Genomic DNA, 23,257 nt, shown 5'->3' with positions numbered 1-23,257 from the left:
ACTTCTCCAGCTGTCATAAACACTGAAAATGCATTATAGGAAATAGGTTTCAAATAATATGACTGTGAGGTGTGGTATCACTTGATATTGCAGCTAGTGGCAGAATTCAGCTTACACTACTTCAAGTATTCTGTTATGTCAGGTGGAGTACCACAATTTTTGTAGCATTTCTAGTCTTTCATTGTGAAAATAAAACAAATGTAAATACAGCAAAAATCCTGGATTATCTTTCAGTAAAGATGTTATTGGAACAAGTTGTTCTGAGAGGGCTCTTTTTTTGTTAGCAGATCACTTTGAACCCAAATCAACATTTGTTATGCTGATAGGATTTCTATTCAGTGTTCTGAAGAGCAGGAAAGCGGCCTGTCCCTGTTCATTTTTCTGCTCTCGTTTTCTGCTTTTGCACTGAAATATTCATTCCTTACCCTACTGGGAAAGGCAGTCAGGTACAGGAAAGAAAGCAATAAATCTTACGGTAACTTGTCAGTTTTTATCTGTAAATATAAAAACAAAAATGAGAAATGCTTAATTTGATCGAATTAGAAATGTAGACAAAATGTCTTTGTCAATTGAAAAAAAAATTAAAATATAGTATTCTTTCCTTTGGTGTTAAATTTTAACTTCTGGTTCCCTTAATGTGGAAGACTTCTTAAGACAGAATTCTGACTGTTCTTTAATTTATGATGCTGTACCATGTTATGCCTTTTTTTAAAATTAGATGTGCCACATATGCAATTCTAAGATATTTGTTTCCTGTGCTTTCTTTTCTTCCTGATTAGCAATAGCAATTAAAACTACAATGAGGTAATCTGACATTTTCGAAGGGATTTGTCATTCCAGCCAGAAGAAACAGTTTTGTTTATCCAGAGGAGATAACATTCTTGCACTATAATGAAAGCCAGTGCTCACCAGATGACAGGTCTGGTCTTTGCCCTGTGGCTGCATCCTTGCAGGCAGAGCCTTGTTTCTCCGTGGGAACACTCTTTTCCCTAATAGGATTTGTTAATGGACAGAAGAGTCTGCAAGATCTGATTGATTGTGGCATTGGGTGTTCTAACATTAGCATCGCAGTTCTGGATGTATGATGTCTTTGTTAGTTAGTTAGTTTGTTCTCTCTTCTGAAGACCAAAAATACTTATATGTATTTAAGAAATATTTAAGGCTATCTAATGAGTGAGAAAACAATGTCTTGTTCCCTGGCTTGGTGTGTGTGTTGCCTATGGAATGAACAGACTGTAATAAAAAAGATGAGTGTGTGCAGCAGTGAGGTGGATTTCTTGTTTACCTACCAGTGCTTACTCAAATGTTCTTCAAAGAATTGCTGGCTTGGAGTAATGGTGGTGGTCTGACGTGACTTTTGTGTTTGTAAGGGACTCAAGATTGGTAACTCAAAGGACAATGAAGCTACTTCTGTATTAGCCCTGAGATTATTTTAACAATTCACAGTCTACTAATATAAACAGAGATTGAAATAGAAAGTGTAGTAACTCTGTCTTCTGCCTAATCTATTGTATGATTATAGTAAGTCTATCTAATTTCCTTTAGTGCTGATTTTGAGTAGGACTGCAGAGTGTGAAGGAATCTCTACTTATTTCATGGAGGAGTCCATCTAACACAGGACCTTCACACAGTATGAATCAGCATTATACTTTTAAAAATTTTAGTAACACCTTAGAGTTTAAAAAGAGAATTATCTCACATCCAAAGTCTGACTACTAGCAAAAATCAGGTTAAAGAGAAATGCTTGAGAAAGCATTTTGAATCCTGCCCAACTTTATAGTTTTAAATACTGATCATGTATTTGTGACTGGTCTCAATTATCATTATTTTTTTCTGAATCTCAGTGCTTCACTTAGAATAATTTTCTTTGTTGTAGTATGGTGTTTAGTTGAGTTAAATATCAGTGCAATTTTAAGTGGCTTCATTGCTCTTTAAAGGTAATTATAGTACTTTGCTGGGAATCCTCAATTTAAAAGAAGGGATTGATGGCAGTGTAGCTTACTCTGTGCACCACCTGGTAAAGGAAATGCCAACATGCCAAGGAAGTAACTCCACAGTCCTCCTTTAAAAAGTATACTGTCTAGATATGATAAAGCATTGGAGAAAGTGATAGAGGCCTCAGGAGTGCTTTGTAGACTTTTGTATTTGTAGGTAAATATTTAAACTGAGCATGGAGTGAAGGATGGATTCAGGTGTGGGACTGTGACAGCTTCTCACAGGTCTGACCTAGTTGGAGTACTTCATGTAAGTAATCTTTCATTACTGCTGGATGAGCATTCATGAGGAAAAGCCAGGAAAGGTCCTTGAGGCTCTAAAGATAACCACTGGGTTGGGAAATTTTGCCCTGGATGTTTTCCTTTATTATATATAATTTCTCTGATTTTTTGCTCTGTCATTTCTGCCTTTGTTTTGTGCTTCTCGTAATGGCTGTCATAGTTTGTGCTTACCAAACAATCACTTTACTGATTGGTAGTGGGGAAGGATCAGGGTTTGGCAAAAGTTGAAATTCAATTCAGAAGCAGAGAATAATAAAAGTTCCTATTGTTTATTTACTTTTATTACCCCCCAAAATAATCTCACCCAGCACAATATTTATTTCTCGTCCAATACTGTAGGTTTCTGTAGAAGAAAAATACAGTGAGCATTGTGGATGATCTGCAATAATTGCAGCACCTGCTTTTCCTATTATTATTATTATTATTATTATTAACTCTTAAAGTTGCAAATTGAGAAATAAAGGGGTTCCTTTATTCATCTTCACCCTTTTACCCTTGCTGAAAGAGTATAATTTTACTGCAAGGCTACAATTTATTGTGCTCAGTCATTCAGTGTTGTTGTAGTCTTGTCATTACTGTCTATGCCATTCTACTTCATAGATAGTGATTTACCTGTCAGTTGTTCAGCCATGTTAAATTAGACCTAGAGATAAAAGTAGACAATGTCCTTCGTTGATTTTTATTTTTAACTCTGGAAGGAGAAGGAAAATCGCCAGCATGCATTAGTAATAACCTGTTGAGATTCTCATGTAAACAAGTACATCTTCACCTCAGCACTTGTTTCAAAATTGTACAATGGTTTAAAAATATTTTAAAATTATTTTTTCCTAATTGCTTACTATGAAAATTGTTTAGTGCATTGGAAGAGGTGCATTTTGGACAAGAGAGAAGTTAGAATGCCTGGCTTCACTGTGTATTCTAATGTTGGTGTTCAGGTCGCTAGCTTTGACAGTACTGAATTACCTTTTCCTTCTATATCCATACATGGAACAATACTTACTGCTTTGTACTTCATGTCTTTATTTTTTGATAGCCATTGTTTGTGGCATTTCCATAAAGTAGGCAATTTTTATTTTGAGAGAATTTGTGTTCTCTCAATAATAAATAAACACAGTAGAATTTTAAAAATATGTTAGAGTTGGTAGAAATACTTCAAAGTGAAGCATTATTGCTCTACATCAAATTAAGATGCTAAAATCTCACATTTTTGTCCAGAAGCAATTATTGTAAAAGATGTCATTCTGAGCTCGCATGTAATGTTTTTAAGGATGAAGGATTGATACAGCCTGCAAGGTACAGCAGGTACTGAGCCTTGCTGCCTCTGCTGTGGTTAAGCGTGTGTGTTTTGAAGGGAAGATCTCCTCTTATGTCCTTACATAAACAGCTGAAAAGAATACCTATGGCACCTTTAGCAGCATTCTATAAGATATGGAATCTATCTAGCCCCTTTAGGTATGGCTAAAGGTCGGGGGTTTGTGCTGTGCAGCAGATGCTTCTACAGAATATCAGGGTCCTGGTGTGCCCATGGCTTAGGAGGATGACTGTAGCCACTCTCCCGTCACTACTTCAATGTTTTAGGGCAGAGAGGCTTATGAGTTGATCATGCCATATGCTGTGAAAGGCTGAGGGAGGCCTCTCTTGTGCTTTAGGAGCAAAGAATAGGTTTGGTTTCAGCAGACCAAGGTGAAAAACGTGGCTGTGAAACGAAGGAAAGCTTGTGCGCTCCAGGTGGGTTACTGTCCCTTGCTCCTCCCAAGGAAATCTCCTAAGAGGTGGTTATATTCTGCACCAACTGGTTCTGAGTGTTCACCAAGGCTTTAAACCTTGGGAAGAATGAATTATATGCTGGATAAAGATCACAAATCCATAACTAATTCTCATTAGAATCCACATAATTGGTGAACTGGGAAGTCAGAAATATTGTGAAGGGATTTCCAAGCAAATTGTTTTCCCTGCTGCTTTGCTTCATGTTTCTCCCAGCACTCTGATGCAATCCACTCAAGAAAGTTTTCTGACTCCAGACATAATTTGGCTTGACATTACTTAACCTCCCTCAAAATATCTTTTACTGTAATTCTAAATCTTGGACTGTTGCCAGAGAAATCTTGAGATTTGTATTATATGGAGAGACCGTGGGATGGGATAGTCTGGAGCTTCTTTATAGTAACATGATTGTTCCAGAGTTTTATATTCCTTCCTGATCACATATTTTTTCAGTAATAAAAACCTCCCATCAATGTGGCTTTTAGAAGGTGGTGTTTTACAAACTGTGTTTTATTTTTGTGGAAAGAAATTTCTTCATTACCTTGTTTTGCCCAGCAAATATCTTTATCTATTCACATCAACATATATGCATGGCTGCACTGCGAGATGCATCAGATGTACAAACTGATTTCTAATGCATAAATAAATATAAATCCATCATAAATATGTCTGAGGAGAAAAAATTAGTTGAAAGGAACCATTGTTAGAAAGGGAGAACAATGAAGGTGACTTTGCTATTTTGGCTACTACACCTGGGATAATCCCTTTCAGTGTTGCGCAAGATCCCAGTGTAATTCCAAGCAGATAGGCCTTGAACATCCACATATTGAAATCACTAAATAGGTTTCTATATTTAAGTTGGAACAATATTGTTTCTAATTAAAAACTCTCTTAGTAGAGCACTCAGTGCACAAACAGAAAGGTTAATGTAACCTGAGCTGAGCTGGCAGTTGAAGGAAAGCAAAATGCTCTTTGTTCCAGCTTTTTAACTATTTACCTGGATGTAAAACTTCCTCTTGTTAAATTGTCTGTCATTCCTGTGGGCATATGGTAAGCATTTGGGGGTCTTTCTGCTTCATGTTTTTGAAATGGGAGCTGAAACTCTTTGGATGCTGCATATCAGTTAAGTCTCATTTGGCCGCAGGGGTATATTCCAATTTTTTGATTAATTGTGGCACTGACACTCTCTGGGTATAAGCCAGCTGAGTCCATAAAGACTGTAGCACTGCAAAATGTGTGAGGTTTATTTTTCTGGTGATGGGGCGGGTGTTTTTGCCACAGACTGCCCATGCAAGGTTGGCAGTGCAGCCCAGGCGCCCACAGCATGCTGAGCCCCATGAATAAACCTGACAGAGAGCAAAGGTGGCCTTGCTGCAGCTGCTTCCCCATGCTCCAGGAGGACATGGCACCTGGGGCAGGGAGCTGCTGGCCAGCCAGCCAGGGCGCAGCAGCATCCTTGGCTCACAGCCCCTTCCCTGAGCACAGGGTGCCTGCAGGGGCAGCCAGGAGCGCATGACCTGCCCTGCAGTGTTGGGTCTGGCTGTACTGGTGGCTCTGGCTCAATGCCGATGGTGCCAGGGGCAGGTCATCTGGGCATTGTCACTGTGTGTTCCTGCTGTGTGAGTTCTCTCCTCACCAGGTGCAATGGAAACAGACTGTGCTGCTTCGTTTCTTTGACGTCACGCTAGAGGAGCAAGGATGCTTCATTGTGCGGAGATGGATTGTACCGTACACTCAATAATGATATTAGCTAAATTAATTTAGTTGGAGCCACAATGCATTTTCCAACACTTGGTTTCTTCTTAACTTTCAGGTTTTCCGAAAAAAGGCAGTGGAGCTTGGAGAGAAATTGCTACCTGCTTTCAACACTCCCACTGGGATACCTTGGGCATTACTTAATATCAAGAGGTAAAACTACTGCTTTTTACTAGAAACACTTAAAAAAATTACGTTGAATCCATCTTTGCTACAAAACTATTACAATTGCTGCAGAGTTTTTGTCCTTCTGGTTCCATAGTTTAAATTGGGAAATTTAAGTGGATATATGTTGCACACAGAAGGATACATACAGAAATATATTTATTCATTTCAGAGCAGTGTGTTTTTGTCAGTTAGTATGTTGCTCATCCTGATGTCCTTTTTAGTGTAGTTTTAGGTAGGATAAGAGCATTAGGACATGGGCTACTTTGAAAGTTTTCTAGCCACTTTGTACTCTTTTTTTCACCTGTTCTCAAATGGGGTATAAGCATGGCCTTCATATCAAGGAACAAAAGGAATACCGACTACAAGAGACTCACTGTTTTCTAACCTCTCCCGAGGAGTGGTTTTATTTTGGGCAGTCATGGTTTGAAGGCAGCTCTGTGTTTGCTGCTCTGCAGGAGATGCTTGCTTTCCTGAAGTCACTCTTGCCTCCAGTATCTGGCTCCAGACATGTCAGCAATTCCTTGGTCCAACTCAGGACTGCTACCTGTGAAACTGCTGGTAAAGAAAATGGTTTCTTTGTACTGGTTGGTGAAGCATATTGAAAATTACACCTGTGGGGTGTATTTGTGTATTCATACGGACACATCAGCTTTCTTAATACTAATAATAAACCCCAGCATCACTCATCACAAGAAAGTGAAAAAAAAAATTCATGTGTGTGTGTGATGATTATGTGGTTTTTGAGTGGCTGCCTCCTTGACAGTCAGCATCTTCTGCTGTCCCTTGCTTGCTCTGTATTTATTTATGCTTGCTATGTATTTATGCATCTTTTCCCCATAGTGGTGTGGACATTGACATGTTGCTTGGTTGGCTGTGTTTGCTTCTAGCTTCCCAGTGAACTGCTCAGGGCCAGTCCTACAGAAACCCTTGGCATGTCAGTTCAGACAGGCTTATCTTCCACCTTCCTTTCAAACAGCAGTGAGAAAGCCAAAAAAAATACATCTGTGTGTGGGAGCAGCAGACAGTTAGTGACTCCTGAACTTTCTCATCATTAAAGGGGCTGGTTAACTGCTGCCTGGTGATGATCCATGGACTCTGGCATGCATGCTAACAATTTTTTCACAACAGGCTTTAATAAGTTCTGCACAAGTTCAGTAGTACCGCAGCTTGAGGCATGTTGGTTATTTGTTTTTAAGCTGTTAGAGAAAATTCTGAATACAAAAGCCTTGCATATGTTTGTAATTGCAACAAAATGATACCTTGCTCTACACAGTATATTTAAGCATGCATAAAGTATTCAGGCTAAAAATACATCTTTTGTATAGTCCTTATCTAAATCCCTCCTTAACTGTCAATATGTCAATGTTCTTTTTGCGTATAGTTCCAATTATGTGGTAGGTCTTTATGGTTTGTTCCTACCTTCTCACAGCAACTGCTGTGGGGCACTGCAGATGTCAGCTGCCAACAGTGCAAGGTGGTAATGCAAAAGGGGTTTGTTTCTTACCTGGCACAAAAGTGAAAGAGGACTTCTGCTAAGATAATTTCCTTTGCTGTGGCAGAAAAATTGACATGAAATGCTGGGTTCTTGGTTATTCATTCCAAATCCTTGCACATCTGCCTAGCTTTGACCTTCAGTGGATGACTCTTCCATAATACTGTGAGTAAACAAAAATGTTGTCATCCAGGCTTAGGAAATGCTAAGCCACTGAAGCCTGCATACATTGCGGATCTAATATGCCTCATTTCTGATTAGTATTTTGTTTGATTTTATTTTGATTTATGCTTCAAATTGGAAAACACTCACAATAGATTATGGATGTCAGTGGTTATTTTTAAATTATTATTTCTGGATTAAGAGATGAGCTGGATATTTGTTTAACTTTGCAAATGTTCTTCAGAAAATAGTTGGTTTTCTCTGCTCATCCTGTATCATCATCATAGCCAGACTTTCCCACTTCTTGCATGCCTCTGTGTGTAAACATATATATGTGCTTTTGTCTCCTTGCATACCAAAGACATCCAACTGAAGTATTACTCTCTTTATCTTTTCCATTGTTTCAGTTCATCCTGCCTCTCTCCTCACCCCTTAGTAATCATGGGACACTTACTGTCTTGTTTGTGGAACTCTTATTATCAAATATGACAAAATTTCATTGTACTGTTCTTCAGCTAAAAATACTTGCCAATTCACGAGTGTGTTTACTTGAAAAACTTCCTTTGGTCTCTAAAGTGCAATTTAAATAATTAGATCCGTGGTTTGTAGGGGGATTTCCTTTTCTTTCTTTCTGAAATTTCAGTTGCACTTCCACATTTCTGATGTTGCTTTGTATTTTCGCTTCGCCTTCAGCATCTGTTTTTCACTTCTGCTTGTGCTGCAAAATTTGAAGTTCCTTCTATGGCTTACTTGCTTATTTAAGTAAACTGTGTGGCATAGCACTTGTGGACTCTCCTGGCTTAAAACAGGAGTAGAAAAGGCTGTAGAGAGAGAAGTATGTAAAGCAGTGGTGGGTTGACAGACAGACAGGTTTGAGTCTTATTTTTGGGGATAAGAAGCACAAAGACATTTCATTTCTTTGTTTACTTTTTTCCCCCTCTCTCACACAAATCCTTTGTTTAAATATCCTTTGTTTCAGTACTTTTAAAATGCCAACTATAACAGTTTCTGAAAATACCACTAGATCCTTTTTTCTTCTTCCTAGTAAGCTGTGACAATCTGGCTTCTCCATGCTAAAATTGTCATTTCTCTTTCTCGCTATAAACTTTAGGTAGTTTTTGACTGATAAATCAGATTGCTTGTGTATTTCTGTGATTTACCTCTCAGATTTATAGAAATTTTAAAAATCTGAAATTATAACTCACTTGGTGAGTTAAGTGATTTTAACAAATACCCAAACTTGCATCAAGTTTGCAAGATCAAGTAATCTTTTTAATACATCTATTTATTATTACCCATGTAACTATTAAGGGGAGAGGTGAATGGGGCTGGTGTTTATGGGATGATGCCCAGCTGTCAAATACAGAAAATAACCCAGATTGTTGCTATTCTATTGAAACAATCAGGAGTAAACATCTGAGTATAAAAGTCTGTGCTTTTTTTTTTTTTTTCTTTCAGATGGAAATTTTGTCTTTATGTTACTTTCCCCCCTTTGAAAACAGACCTGTATCTGGTTTTTAGTCACTATTTCCAATAAGACCACATTACTCTTTGCCAGTAAGGAACCCAGAAGAATTTCTAGATGAAAAAATATATTTTCCATTAAATGTTTGCTCTCTATGCATTGACCAGTTGTGTAGTTTTAAGGTTATTTATTGTGTCTTGTGTGCTCTGATGTAGTAATACTGTTAGGCATTAAAGTGCCTGCCTTTTTATGAAGAATCAATGTAGTGTATAACCTTTAAGTGCATCTGAAACTTTGAAAAATAGTTATGCCTTGCCTTAATGAAAAAGTTTCAACTAGAGTAAATAATGTTTTTATTTCTGGAAACATAAACTGGAAATGGAGTTTTTTTGGATGTCCCGCCTGTTCATAAGTGTTGTTGTGGCTAAGAGGGATACTGTGCCTGTTTCTCTGGCTCACTGACAAATCTAAATTATATAATAATTTCTGGCTTAAGGGGTCATGGGAAGTGTTGTATAGAAGGAAAAGCTGTGAGGTCTTGTTGGAGTGGGTCAGAGTGTGAAAGCCTAGCAGAAATTACAAAAGAGGAGTTTGAAATACATGTGAATAATTTGTATTGAAATCAAACCACAGGGAGTGGTAAGATTTACTTGACATAATTGTAGAATGTTTACTGTGTCTGGTGTCAGTTCAGGATTCTTTACCTTTTACAGTTTAATATTGATTGTACATAAATAGTGGATCTGAGTTGTATTCAATATAACATATTTTATTAAGTGAAATAGCAGGGGTCTTGCGAAATTGTTTGCACAAAGTAGTTTTTCATAGGTAACTGAGGATGGAAGTGACAGACCTGCAACATTTATGTCATTGGGATGTTGTCAGCATGATTTTAAAGCAAGGTCCTCTTTTGACTTCAAAAATTACTATTTTTTTAATTGCTACATTTTTACAGCATACTTAAGTTATGCCACAGGTCTCAAAGTGTTTAGTTTAAACAAGAGTTTCTTGACACTTCTGAGCCCTTGCAGCCACTGTGTATTCAGAGCAGTTTCAAACACTGTTTTTTATCTCACATCACTTGGGAAAAAAAAAAAGAAAATAGCAAGAAAAAATTCGCCCATAGGTTTTTTATTTAGAACAACTTTTTACCACCAGCTAAGATTTCTGTTCTGTGACAGTAGTGCTAAATAGGATGGCTCTCCCCACCATCTCAGCTTGCCCAGCAGAACCTGGCTGCTTTGCAAAGGGGTTTTATACTAAATTGCAACAGTATTTGGAAGGATGGCACACACTCTGGTATTTCAGACTGCTGGTGGCAGTGTTTTAGGTTGCAGGCATTTAAAGGAGCTTCCCTCTCAGCACTTTCCTGGTAGGTGGAAATGTGGCCAATAAACCAACCACCTTGGAGGTATGGAATGTTGGTCTTTAAACAATGGAATTTGCTTGAAGATATTTCAAAGTTTCAAAGTAGTTCCCAATTTCAAAACATGTTTGAAGTCTCATGGTTTTCAAAATATCTTTTGTGTGGTACTTCATTAGAAAAACTTCAGTGTTCTTAAGGAAATAATTCAGCATAAAAGAGAATGGTTCTTTTTGAGTTCTGTGACATCTCCAAAACATCATAATCAATGCATGTAAGAGTACATAAATTTTTATAGTTAGTAAGGAGTTTTAATGCATTGAGAAAGTTTGAGAATATTACAAAAGGTTCCAAACATATAAGTTCAGTAAACCTTTTTGACAGCTTGATTCTCCCACTTGCAGTCATAAATGTCAGAAATGTGATTGATTGTTGCATTATTTTGCAAAATTTTTGTATGATTGTTTTGTATTCTTGAACAGAATTTTGTATTCTTTAACAGAATTAGCAGTTCATGCTTTTACTCATCCAAGTGACACAAGAAGCACTTTTTTGCAGAGCCTTAACCAGGATGGATAATTTAATTTTTCTGATTTGCACTGCTAACTCCTATGTATAAATTTAAAAAAAAAACCAAAACCAAAAACACCTGCAGAATTTGCAGAGATTTGAGAGATTTGTAGAGTTAAGTAAATATGTTATTCTTTAAATTTGACTGTATTTGGCAAAAATAAACCTATTTTCAATGAGAGTTTAGAGATGAAAAGCTTACACTGTCTGCACAGTTTGTTATTGTAGGACCATGCAGAAGCTGTGTTTAGATGAAATCTTTAATTATATCCCTTCTGTCTAATTTTGGCATAATTTTAGAGGAAGAAATCAAAATTACCTAAGAAAAAAGCTAAAAGTAGCAGACAGACTTTATAAAGGCTTTGTATGTGTGGTTTTGGCAAATGACTTCACTGACGTAATAAAGTGGTAATAATAACAAAAAAGGATTTGGATATTGAGTTAAACACTGAGATTTCCCCTGCAGCAAAACAGACCAATGGAAAGCAGACTTTTCCCTTCAGGCATTTGGAGCACAATGTAGATTTGAATTAGCATGGATGCAAAGAGAGAATCCTGGCTGAACTTTGCCTCTCTAGAAATTATTTGTTTTGTGTTAAACATATGTTTTGATATAGAATGATCTGCTGTCTGGATATACCAATCTCTTTACATTGACTAAAGAAGACCTTGCACAATTAATTGTAAGCATTGACATCTTGAAATGAGGAAATTAATTACATCCTAATTTATAAGTAGTGACAGGGATGATTTCAAAAAAGGTACATTTTTTCAGCACAGCCATTTCAGTTCATTGCTTGATTCATAAACAAGTTTACATTTCTTGAGTCAGAATTGAATGCAAAACAACCTGGAAAAATAGTTATGCATGTTAAATAACAGAAAATTAGAAATTTCCATGTTTTAGGACATGTTAGAACACCACAGGAAACAAATTCCTTGCCATGTCTTTGCCTCATTTGGAATTCCTTGCTGTGTTGTCACCTCAGCTGAAATGAGTAGCTGGTTCCACATTGCATGACTAGTGATTTATATTCAATATTCAGTATATTTGACCTGTGGTGATGTCTGATTTACCATTAGGCAATGTAAAAAAATCTCATTTATAATAATATCACAAAAATTTCATGAGATAGTTCAAGCAATGTAGCTCTTTGTCGAGAAAGAAAAAGAACCAAGAGAAATATTATTTTGGTGATAGCCCATAATGATAGGCTTTATTATTCAACTAGCAGCTTCAATTCAATATTGTAATGCAGAATTTGTGTGGGAGGCTGCCCTCTGGCAATAACACAGGAAGAATTTGGGACCTATTATTATTACTGCAAAATATCCTTCTCAGTTGAAGTGCTTTCTTTATAGCCAAAGGAAAGATTCTAGTCCCAGATTCTAAGTTTAAACACTCTTTCCCCACAGTTTATTGGTGCAATGTAAAATGAGTATAGATACTTGCAAGTTCATAATTATCATATTACTTATCTATGTAAAAGCCTGTGTGAGTATTAGTTATGGTACTCCTCAGCACAAAAAGTACAATTACAAACACTTTATAGGTCTCTGTGGTGCTAACAATAGGTAATGTTCTTTCACAAAACCAAACAAACCTGCTGCCAAACAGTCCCACAGAAACCAGCTGGTTAACAGAGGCTCCACTTCATGGACTTTGTGCCCCTCATCAGCAGACAGTCCCCAGGGTGTCAAAACCTTCCATGGCTATCATGAGATTTTGTCCTCATGGCTTAAAAAAATGGGGAACTGCTTTTTGGTATGTTATTTATGAAGATGATATAAAGGTTTTCTGAGCCAGAAAGGGGGAGGATAAGCAAGTTGAGCTGGTTTGTGTTTTGCCTTAGAAGAAACCAGGACTAGGAAGTTCATGTGCCAATAGGTGGCATGAACCAAGCATGTACATCCAATTTCCTGCCAATGTGGTCGTAACCATTCCTTCACTGAAATGCGGTGACATGGGGTGGGAAAGTTGCATCAGATCCTCAGTTTGCTTCCTGAGAGTTAAAACCATTCTTGCTTCTCTGCAAGTCTTTGAAATCACATTTATTGAAAGTAGGATTTTATAAATGAGCAAATAGCTAAGGGTGTTGCTCGTGCTCCTGCTTTAGCTGGATAAGTGCTGTTATCGCCTTGATATTGGCAGATAATCAGGAGTTATTTCTATGCCATACCTTCCCATTGCCTAGAATTTGCAAGGGAACCCTTAGTGTTGAATTGCCAGACATGCTTGAGAGTTGGAGTTGTTTGTGAAGATGTGCAGGATGAGGCCCAGTTGCAGATGGGACACATAGCATGTTGCAGGAACAAGCTCCTGCTGGAGTGGGACACTGCAAAAGGACTGTGAAGCAGCTTGAGGAGCATTTATCCTTCCCTGAAATCAAGTGCCCAGGGCCTGGCTTTTCCTTGGCTGATACTGACTGTTCTGGGAATGCTGACACCTGAATGTAGGCACATTAATCTTTGCACTTTGTTAAAGATCATTTCCCTTTTAATTGCTTGTATCATGTATAACCTAATTTTTATCTGTGTATAGTAAATGATAATCTTACAGCAGACAAAATGTGACTGTCAAAAGAGGCTTTCTTCAGAGGGAAGGGAATCAATTTCTAGAGACTTCAGGTTTCATTAAATGCATAAAATGAGCAGAAGTACTTCTCAGTCACTTCTACCACAATTCAATTTACCTCAGAAAAAACACTTTCTCTAAAAACAATAGTTGTGTTGGGATTGTTCCACCTGAGAATCTTCCAACAGACAAATTATAAAGCCACTTATGAGTTGTTTATTTTATGTATTTGTTACAATCTATGTACACTTGCAGGATTTTGACTGCAAAATCCATGACTCATTTCTCATTAGGGAAATCCTGAAATGACCATGAGAAGCAGAGGGGGGCATTTGCAAAGTGCATTGCTTGTGTATTTTAGCTGGAATTTGATATTTCTACCTGGGTAAATTCTAAGCTATGTGAGGTTTTTTTGTTATTTTTCCTGCAGTGGTTTAAGCATCTATATGATGTGGTAGATAATGAGGATTGAGATTGACCAAGGAAATAGCTGACTGATGTTTGTAGTTACTCTGCATTCTTACCATCCTAAAATGATGAGCATGAACAAGAGTTGCTAAGTGTATTTTTTCAGATATCCTTACTGAGAACAGATTCTGCTGTCATCTTCAAAGAATACTTTTTCCCTTGCTGAAAAAGCAATTTCCTTCAATACTTCTTGAAGTATGTCTTTGGTTTCAGATAAACAGACAGACAGATGTATATATTTGTAAATCTTTATTCATCATTTTCTGGTTTCTTACTGCTGCTGATACAAGAGGCTCTCTCCTTAACCTCCACCAAACCATGGCCTCTCAGCTGGACAGCCAAAACCCTGCTGCAGCTGACACAGTTCCAGTGCAGCATGTATATCACAAATAACAGTTTTACTTGTCTGATTTTTCAGCTTCTCTTTTTAGCACTTCATAATCTAATTAATACTATGAAACTTGAATTTTGTGGGTTTCAGTTTCGTTGTACCACTGTTGAGGGGTGTGTGTTGTGCCATTTTTATAAGCATATTTAATTTTAAGATGACTATTCATAACTGCTTCTGACACCTTTTGTTATTCTGAAATTCATGGCATATGTGTTTTCGTGGATATGTCAGATACTCTTGCTGTATCATTTTCCATTTAAACTTTTAGACTGACATTTAAAACAACAAATTAGCACAAAATGGGCTATCTTTTTTCCCCTAGAAATCAGTCTGTTGTATCAGAATAGTAAGAACGTTCTTATAGATTCAGTTTTTGCTTTACCTTTTAACAGAAACAAAAGTTTATTATTTGTAATAGTTATGTTTAAGATTTGGTGAGAATTCGAGAGTTTTCTTTCTTTTCAGGTATGATGTAAAAGTATTGATTGCTTGCCTGCTTGCATAATTACTGATTGTTACCTGCATTTTCTCAGCTTTATCACTAGCTTCATACACTCGGCTGAATACAGAACACCTAATTGTTTTTAAACAATAATCTCAGCATTAAATACAGATGCCTGTGGTGCTGTGTTTGTTACCTTTAGTTGTCTAGATGCTGATCATTGTAACAGCCCAGTTTTTGGTTGGAAAGCAGCTATGCTGTTTCTCATAGCGTCTCTTAAACATCCAAATCTTGATCTAAGTTGCAATATCTTAGTACCAAGGTTCTGAGATCATCCAGTTCCTTTTTGTGGTATGCTTTCTGTAAATCAAAACTCTTACAGTTCATCTTTGATCCTGCTCTACTTTATGTATTTTCTAACCCTACTACTCCTCTTCCATGCTAGGTCCCCTCTTCTAGTCCATTTTGATTTTGGAGGAGAAACACACTGGTTTCAGCTTGGGTAATTTTTTCTACTGAACTGTGATTCTGTCCTTGCCCACACATCCTCCACAAGAGGAATCTGAATCCTGGATGTATCATGTTTTCCCAGTCTAGAGGTTGCTTCTCTGAGCCTTTTTCCAGATGTTTCAGTTTGATGGCATGTGGAAATTAATATTTGAGAATTGTGCTGGGTATTGTCCCACATACATCTTCTGAGGCTTCTGGGCAGACTGTTATTCATTTCCTCCCCTTCCTATCATCCATCCCCCTGTCCATCCCTTCTTCTTTACCTCCTTGCTTTCTTGCATGCCTAATGTTCTTGAGGTCACCTAGTTGATTGGCTTTCTGCAGCCCCTCAATGGAACATATACTAAAGTTGCTGCTTTAAGATGTGATCATTTATGGAAGAGTTGATCCATAAATCCTACTTGACCAAGTGTATCATCTAGTACATTGTTCCTTAAGATCTTAAATATATTGAAATGTTGGAATATTCTGGAAAGAGTGCTAATCAAGCCTATGTGTATTTTGGTATACATTGGGGTTGGAGGGTGTGTGTATGTATACCTCAACACAAATTATAGATATTTTACATGTATGTATAAAAAAACGTATTTATAACATTTAGCAGTGTAAGGCAAATCGGGCTCCTCTAGAGACACTTGGGAGAAAAAAAATATATAATAAAAAGCTTTTGCCTGCCTTTGCTGCTGAAGGCTATATATTCTCTTAAAATCCCCTTTCTTATCTCTAGTCTTTCAGAAATATAAAATTGCTTTCGCTTTACCATTCCCCAGAAGACTTCATAAACATTACAAATCACAATCACCCAAATAACAAATATTGTCAGCATTCATTTGTTGCTGACATTTGCTCTTCCCTTTCTTTCTTTCATACTGAAGCTGACCATGTGAAGGCTTCTATTAGATCAAAATAGAATAGGCTACCACACTTTGGATGCCACAGTGTCATAATTCTTGTATTTCTACACTCATCTTTTACAAAGGAGGGAAAGTGAGGAGGGGAAAAAAATGTACATTTTAAGCAGTAATGAGGCTGGAGAAATAAGCCAACTTCTGGGCTTAATGGAAAATGAAAAAATGGTGCATTGACTTTACATGAATAATCCCTTCCATCTTATAAAAACACCTTTTGTTACTAACACAGATATGGACACAGGAATGTTTGAATGCTTTCTGAATGCTGCTTTAATTATCTTTGCTGTATTTATAACTGAATACTCTTGATAAGAACTTTGATGAACTTTACCCTGTATCTCTGTAAAGCTGTTTTCCTTTACTAGTTTTCAAAATTTCTTGCAATATGTGCAAAGGTCTGGAGCAGTTTTGGTGATTTCTAATGACAAAGTCAGTTGATGAAGAAATTTTACAATTTACAATCTCAGCAGTGAAGGTTTACAAGTCTCAGCAGTGAAGGTTTACAGGTCTCAGCAGTGAAGGTTTTCAACAATGCAACTATGAGTAAACCCTCTTTTCCTGTTCAAAAGACGTTGGAACACGGCATCCACTTCTAAATTTTGTCACTAAGAAGGTTCTTTAAGGATTCATTTTTAAGCTTTTGTGGTTTTTCCACCAACTACACTAAGTCAAATTATAATTTATAATTTATTGGCCTTATTACAACACTTCATTAAAATGTCAGAAGATTCAGCTTCTAGGCAGGGTATTAGTGCAAGAGCTGTGCATGTGGTGTTCTTCGCGTATGGAAATAGCTACGGCAGTTATGTTCTGCAGCATGAATTAACAAAGATTGATTGCAATCTGTTTTTATTAACTCAAGGAAGAAAAGCGGTGTAGTGATATTAAGAAAATTAATTATAACTTTCTAATCTAGTAATTAATGTGCAGCTGGGCATGAGTGCAGTTAGTGCATTTCAGTAATTTGGCAGTCCTCACAAATTATCATCATCTGTTTTAAGGTAGACAACTGTTCTCTAATCCTTGCTCAGATTTTTATAATCTTTAGCATTTCAGAATGGTTTTAACGGCATAGATGTTGGATATGGCCTTTTACCATAACAACGTGAGCTGAAGTTCAGCTTTATCCTTCAGAACTGAGGTTCAGTTGTAATTTTTAGAACCATCTATCATTCTTTTCCAGTGCTGTACTGAAATTTCTTCTGAAGCAGTTGTATGAAACTGTGATTACTGGTAATTGACCTGCATATGTTGAAGTGTCTTAAAATGCTACTGAGAATTTAATGTATCCTGTAAATTGAGATGCTTCCAATTAAATAGAGTTCTTATGATAATCACTTTCAAAACTAATCAAGTAATATAATGGTGTTACTAAAACTTTTATTGACTTAATTTTGACAAAATAATAAATGTAACCAATGCAATTACCGTAATGGTCATACTAGTCTAAATTTTTCATAACCTATCCCTATATGTTTTTCAGAAAAGCAAGGAGAAAATAGAAATTACCTAGGTGTGTTGAATTAGCATGACAAGGTGACTTGAGGGGGAGAGTGTTTGTGCCCTTCTTGCTTTCTTTATGAGGCATGAAGGTTATTGTGGGTCACCTCATGCTCAGAGCCTCTTGTCTATTAGGAAATGAGATGATACTGAACTGAAATTCCAACTAGGATCCTAGCAGCAAAATTGATAAGAGAAAATGCTCTTAAGCAGACTGCCTGGTTTTACAACTATCCAACCCAATCTACTAAAATCTATTAAGAATTGTAATCTTGTCAGTATGGATTATATTTAGTCTTGTTTTTAACAAGTGATTGGGAAAAAGCACAAAGCATCTGTGTAGATCAGACCTGTAGATCAGGTCTAAAACTATTCAGTATCCTTACACTGTCAGTGAACAGATAGTTAAAACCACCTGATTTATTTACATAAGACTTCTGGGGAATTTGCTTGTCTTGTTTTAGGAATTTTGTTCTTACATTTTCATTAGGAATGCATTAGAGAAGGTGTTCTGGGAGACCAAAAGCCAGGAGTTTTCAGTCCAGTGAATCTTGTCTTTTCACTTCTTTTGTGACAAAATTTCAACAGAAAATTGGCAGCATTTGCAAGAAGACCTTTTCTCCTAGTACTTGAGACATTCTCCAGGAATTCAGTGGGCTTGGGTTTTTCACTTCTCAGACATGCGCTTTTCCTCCCTAGGTTATTGCTTCCTGTAAAAGAAAGCATTGGCTAGAGAGTCCAAATCGGATGGTACTGACAGGTGAATAGTGGGCAGGTTATGCCTAAGGGCTTGTGAATAATTAAGATTAAGGAATCAATGTGGATGTCTGCATTAGCAGGTTAGTTCAGCTCAGGAGTTGAACTTCTTAAGTGTCTCTCCGCATATTCCCCACTCCCTGTGCTGTGTTTTGTGGGTAAATGCAAAAGTGCCTAAAAGTGGATATTTGTTTGGCACTGTTGACCTGCTTGTTCTCAGGACACGTGGGGATCACAAACCTGGCTTTGGATAACTAAGTAAAGCAAAGCCATCTTTATCTTTTGTTTTATCCAGCTCAATCTGAGCAGAGATCTAGCTAAATCAAATATTTTAGACAGAATTTAAAAGATTTGACTGCTCTATAATGACAATAAAATATACAAGGGATTGGGGGAGGTGGGGAAGTGAGTTACTGAGGCTCTAGTCAAATAACAGCCTTGGAATTTAGAAAGGACCTACTTGGAAATTTTGTTGGTTTATTGGGAGAGAATAAGATTCATGCAGATCTCATGTCAGTTTTGTTTTATGCATAGCTCTCAGATACACACAAAACTGCAAACAACCAACCAAACAAAGCAATCACAAAAAACCAAACACTAAATGTGGAACTTGCAAATTGTCTGAGGTTTGTGGTTGACCTTAATGACTGTGAATAATGCATGGTGGTGGTGACCATCTTATGCTGGTTATTGATTTGTGTTTCGCAGCTAGTGGCATATCTGTGGTTTTAGGACCCTGAAATATTCCATTTTGTTCTTCATATCAAAAAAAATTATTTGAACAAACTAGCCTGCACTTCAAAATTAACAAATGGGCAGCACTGCAGTTTATTGCATTAGTTATATTGAACAAATCACTATGGAACAAATCAAATGAATCAAGAATATAGTGAATTTGGCTTTCTTTCTCTTTAGACACGTGGTTGCAAATAATTCATATTTGAATTGTTCAAATAATTGAATGGTTTGAATCTGCTTCAAACCATTTTGTCAATATCGTAAGTTTCTAAATGGTTTTATTTTCAAATTTGCTAATTGTTTTCTTTGAAGTTATCAATGTAACACAGTTTTCATGAGCATTTGCAGTAATAAAGCTCAGTTTGCACATGGCAAAACAAGAGTAGTAACATGATGTGCAGCTCTTTGGAGAAAGAGATATTTTTAAGTGTCTTATGTATTCTTTGAAGTCATTCTGTGGTGGATTAGGCAGTCCAGCACTGAAAATCAGTTTGATCACACTATAACTTTCAGTTAGATGAGCTGCACTTTTTTTCTGTGCTTTCATGTACTACAAGATATTACAAGTGACAAAGAGTACACATTAAAGAATTAGTTCGTAGATATGTAGGATAAAATATAACCCTAAATGATATCCAGTGCTGTATCTTATTCAGATGTGCTGAGAAAATTGGTGGTTGCAGAACTGACATGGGTACTGATGTCCAAAAGCTCCTCCAAATTCAGTCATGTATATGAATGCCTCAAGGCTTTTTGTAGCTATCTGAGGTTTTTCCTCACAGCATTAAAAGGTATGGAATCTTAACTGCAAAACTTCAAATTTTCTGTCAGGCCGTTCCTTTGGGTCCTGTCACTGGTCATCACAGAGAAGAGATCAGTGTCTGCCCCTCCTCTTCCCCTCACAATAAGGCTGTAGACTGTGGTGAGGTCTCCCCTCAGTCTCTTCTTCTCCAGGCTGAACAGACCAAGTGACCTCAGCCACTCCTCATGTGGCTTCCCCTCAAGGGCCTTCACCATCCTCATGGCCCTCCTTTGGACACTCTCTAGTAGCTCAGTGTCTATTTCATATTGTGGCACCCAGAACTGCCCCCAGCACTCAAGGTGAGGCCACCCCAGCTCAGAGCAGAGCAGGACAATCCCTTTCCTTGTCCAGCTGCAATGCTGTGCCTGATGCCCCCCCAGGGCAGGGTTGGTCCTCCTGGCTGCCAGGGCACTGCTTTCCAGGTAACATTCTTCAGTCTGTCCATACATCCAGGGTTGTCCCATCCAGGTGCAGAATCTGGCACTTTCCCTCATCGAACTGATATGGTTGGTGATTGCCCAGCCCTCTGATTTGTCAAGGTCTCTCTGCTGGGCCTCCCTCCCCTCAAAGGGAGGCAACAGCTCCTCCCAGTTTTGTATTATCTGCAAACTTGCTTAGTATCCCTTCCAGACCTCTGTGCAAGTCGTTTATGAAGATGTTGAAGAGTACAGGGCCAATTTGATGCTGTGTAGCCTGAGTCTGCTGGGTTTTTTTCTCAAATATTGCCTTATAATTTTGGAATTACTATAGTAGAGAGTAAGTAGTAAAGCGAATAGAGAGTTAATGCCTGGCAAGTCAACCGTAAAAATTAATAACCCAATGAGCAACACTTTGGTGGTTGTGTTCTGCCTTGACTAACTTTTGTAAGGACAGGGAAGAGTAGGAGCTCACTAACATGTCTTTATGTTGAGGAAAACATTCAGCCTGACTTCTTATCCAATAGGCAAGTGTGGACTCTCAGATTCTAAGTGTTGAGTTAGGTGGATGCACCTAGCCAACATCCAAAAGTCGTGGTGTTCTCTCTCTAATCTCACATAAAAAAACTGAATGTCCTTGTGTTTCTTTCTAATGAGCAGACTCTGGCACTGTAGCACACCATAACCAGACTGAGTAGACCTGGCTTAGAGGATGTGGTATGACTGAATCTAATTTAAAAAGACTTACCAGAATAGTCTGTTGTTTTATATTAAAGAAGCAGTAGTAAAGCCCCAGCAGTAAATGCTGTAGATAGATGCATGTTATTGTGGAAATCCATATAGCAGAGGGTAAAGACAAAATGAGACTTGTACAAAGATGGGCTAGTTTGAGACCTATTGAGAAGGAAATAAAAAGAGGTTAGCAAGACAGCTAAGTAGTTTGTTCCAGCAATTTGCCTTCACTGGTTTAAACTTCATGTTAAAATGGCGTTTTTATTGTTATAACACCGACACATCTTTAGGAGGAAATTAGTTAATAGGAGGGAACAATCTTTCAGAAAATTAAATGAAAGGCTACTATTTCCACTTGACATCTGTGAAACTGCTGCTACATTCCTTGGAGTAGTGCTTAGAGAAATAAATGAGCAAGTATTCCTTATAATTGAGCTTTAATGGTATCCATATGCTATATATCTTCTAATGGTGTTCATGTTGTGCAGTTTCTGTGTAGTGTAAGAAAATTGAGTATTAGTCTGTCAAAGGCCCATTAATGTAAATGTCTTGATTCAGTTCTTAGCTGTGGAGAGGCTTGTGTGTTTTAAATACATCCCAGCAAATTGTGTTTGGTGCAGCAACTCTGACAGTCTTTCTGGTTGACCTTTCAGGTTGCCCATTTCGTGTCATACAGTAACCTCTCTAGGTAATGAGATCTACTGGAGCAAAGATTTTCAAAATGCATCATTTTGAACTGAATTCTTTTCAAATGAACATTTTCTAACAGGCATTAGAACATTCAGTCTTTCAGCAATGTTGTTTCACATCATGCCACAGTGTTCTACTGAGGACATAAATGAACTGTTTTCTCTATCCTTTACCCAGAATTCCCTTGTAAATTAGTTGAGTTTTGCTTAACTAACTTTGTCAGCATTGTTTTAATGGCTAATAGCTTTTGGGTTTGTCTTTGAAGGCTCAAATATGTAATTTGAATATTCAGCCTGTTGTATGGTTAAGGTTTTCTGGCATCTGAGATTTTCATGAGTAGTGCAAGTTCACAGAAGCCTACTTATGAGTAAGTTTTGTTTGTGACACAGATTGGTTTGTTGTTAATTGGTGGTGAATTGACTAAACATGTCGTAGGTACTTAAGATGATTAGAAAAAGACCTGTTGCTGTCCACAGAGACCACAGCTGTAGCAGAGGTGGTTCTTCATGCTTGCCTTTTAGGGAGGAGAAGGGAGCCTGGCCTTCTATATTCCATCCCTGAATTCACCCACACATCAAAGAAAATTTGGCCTCTGATTGTTGGCCCTTGAAGATACCCTTTGGAAATCTGCCTTCCTGAAAGAGGCAAGAGTGAGAAAGGACAGTCATCTCAATTATTTATTTACTCTGATCACTTTGACTTGGGCCAGTGTGTTGCTCTCATAGTCCCAAATACATAATGTAATGTGTCAAGAAGTTACTCATAATAGAGCTAAAGATAGTTTACTTTGGTGGCTTTTGGAGTTCAAGGTCTCTCTGGTATTGAAAAAGACAGTGTGCACATTACCAAAAGTACTTATTTATCACTGACATTATATTTCAGAAGTGTCAGAAAAAACAAACCAGTATGCCATGTCTGTCCAGAACATTCTGCATTCCAGACATGATCTTCATTGCACTGAAAAAACAAATATGGTACTTCTTATGTGACAATTCTTGTAAGATATTCCATGCTATATTATTCCAGCCTACAGCTAGGAATGCAGAAAAGAAAAAAGGGGAAAAAAGGGCAGGAATTAAAAAAAAAAAAAAAAAGCTTGAAATACAGATTCTTTCACTTAAGCCATCAAGAGCAGTGAGGGATTACAAAAAACCTTTGAAACATTTGACCAAAGGTTTTGCTGGAATTGAGACAGGAACCCAATATTCTTAAATGCTTTTATAAAACTGTATCATCATTGTTCTCATTGATAATTTATAAAAGAAAAATAGTAATGTTCTTTTCCTCTATATGTTGTTAATATGCAGAAGC

General features: G+C 37.4%; 1 protein-coding gene across 1 annotated transcript in view; it reads left to right on the top strand.

Moving 5' to 3' along the window:
* MAN1A1 (mannosidase alpha class 1A member 1) overlaps positions 1 to 23,257 on the top strand; it is a 142,465-nt gene that overhangs the window by 75,110 nt on the left and 44,098 nt on the right. Inside the window, exon 5 of the mRNA XM_038134149.1 lies at positions 5,854 to 5,948. Within this exon, the coding sequence (XP_037990077.1) occupies positions 5,854 to 5,948 (95 nt within the window). The remainder of the gene's footprint in view (positions 1 to 5,853; positions 5,949 to 23,257) is intronic.

The sequence above is a fragment of the Motacilla alba genome, chromosome 3 (genome assembly GCF_015832195.1).
Source record: "Motacilla alba alba isolate MOTALB_02 chromosome 3, Motacilla_alba_V1.0_pri, whole genome shotgun sequence".
Lineage (NCBI taxonomy): Eukaryota > Metazoa > Chordata > Aves > Passeriformes > Motacillidae > Motacilla > Motacilla alba.
The sequence above is the reverse complement of the archived record's forward strand: the minus strand, read 5'-3'. Positions and strand labels throughout refer to the sequence as shown.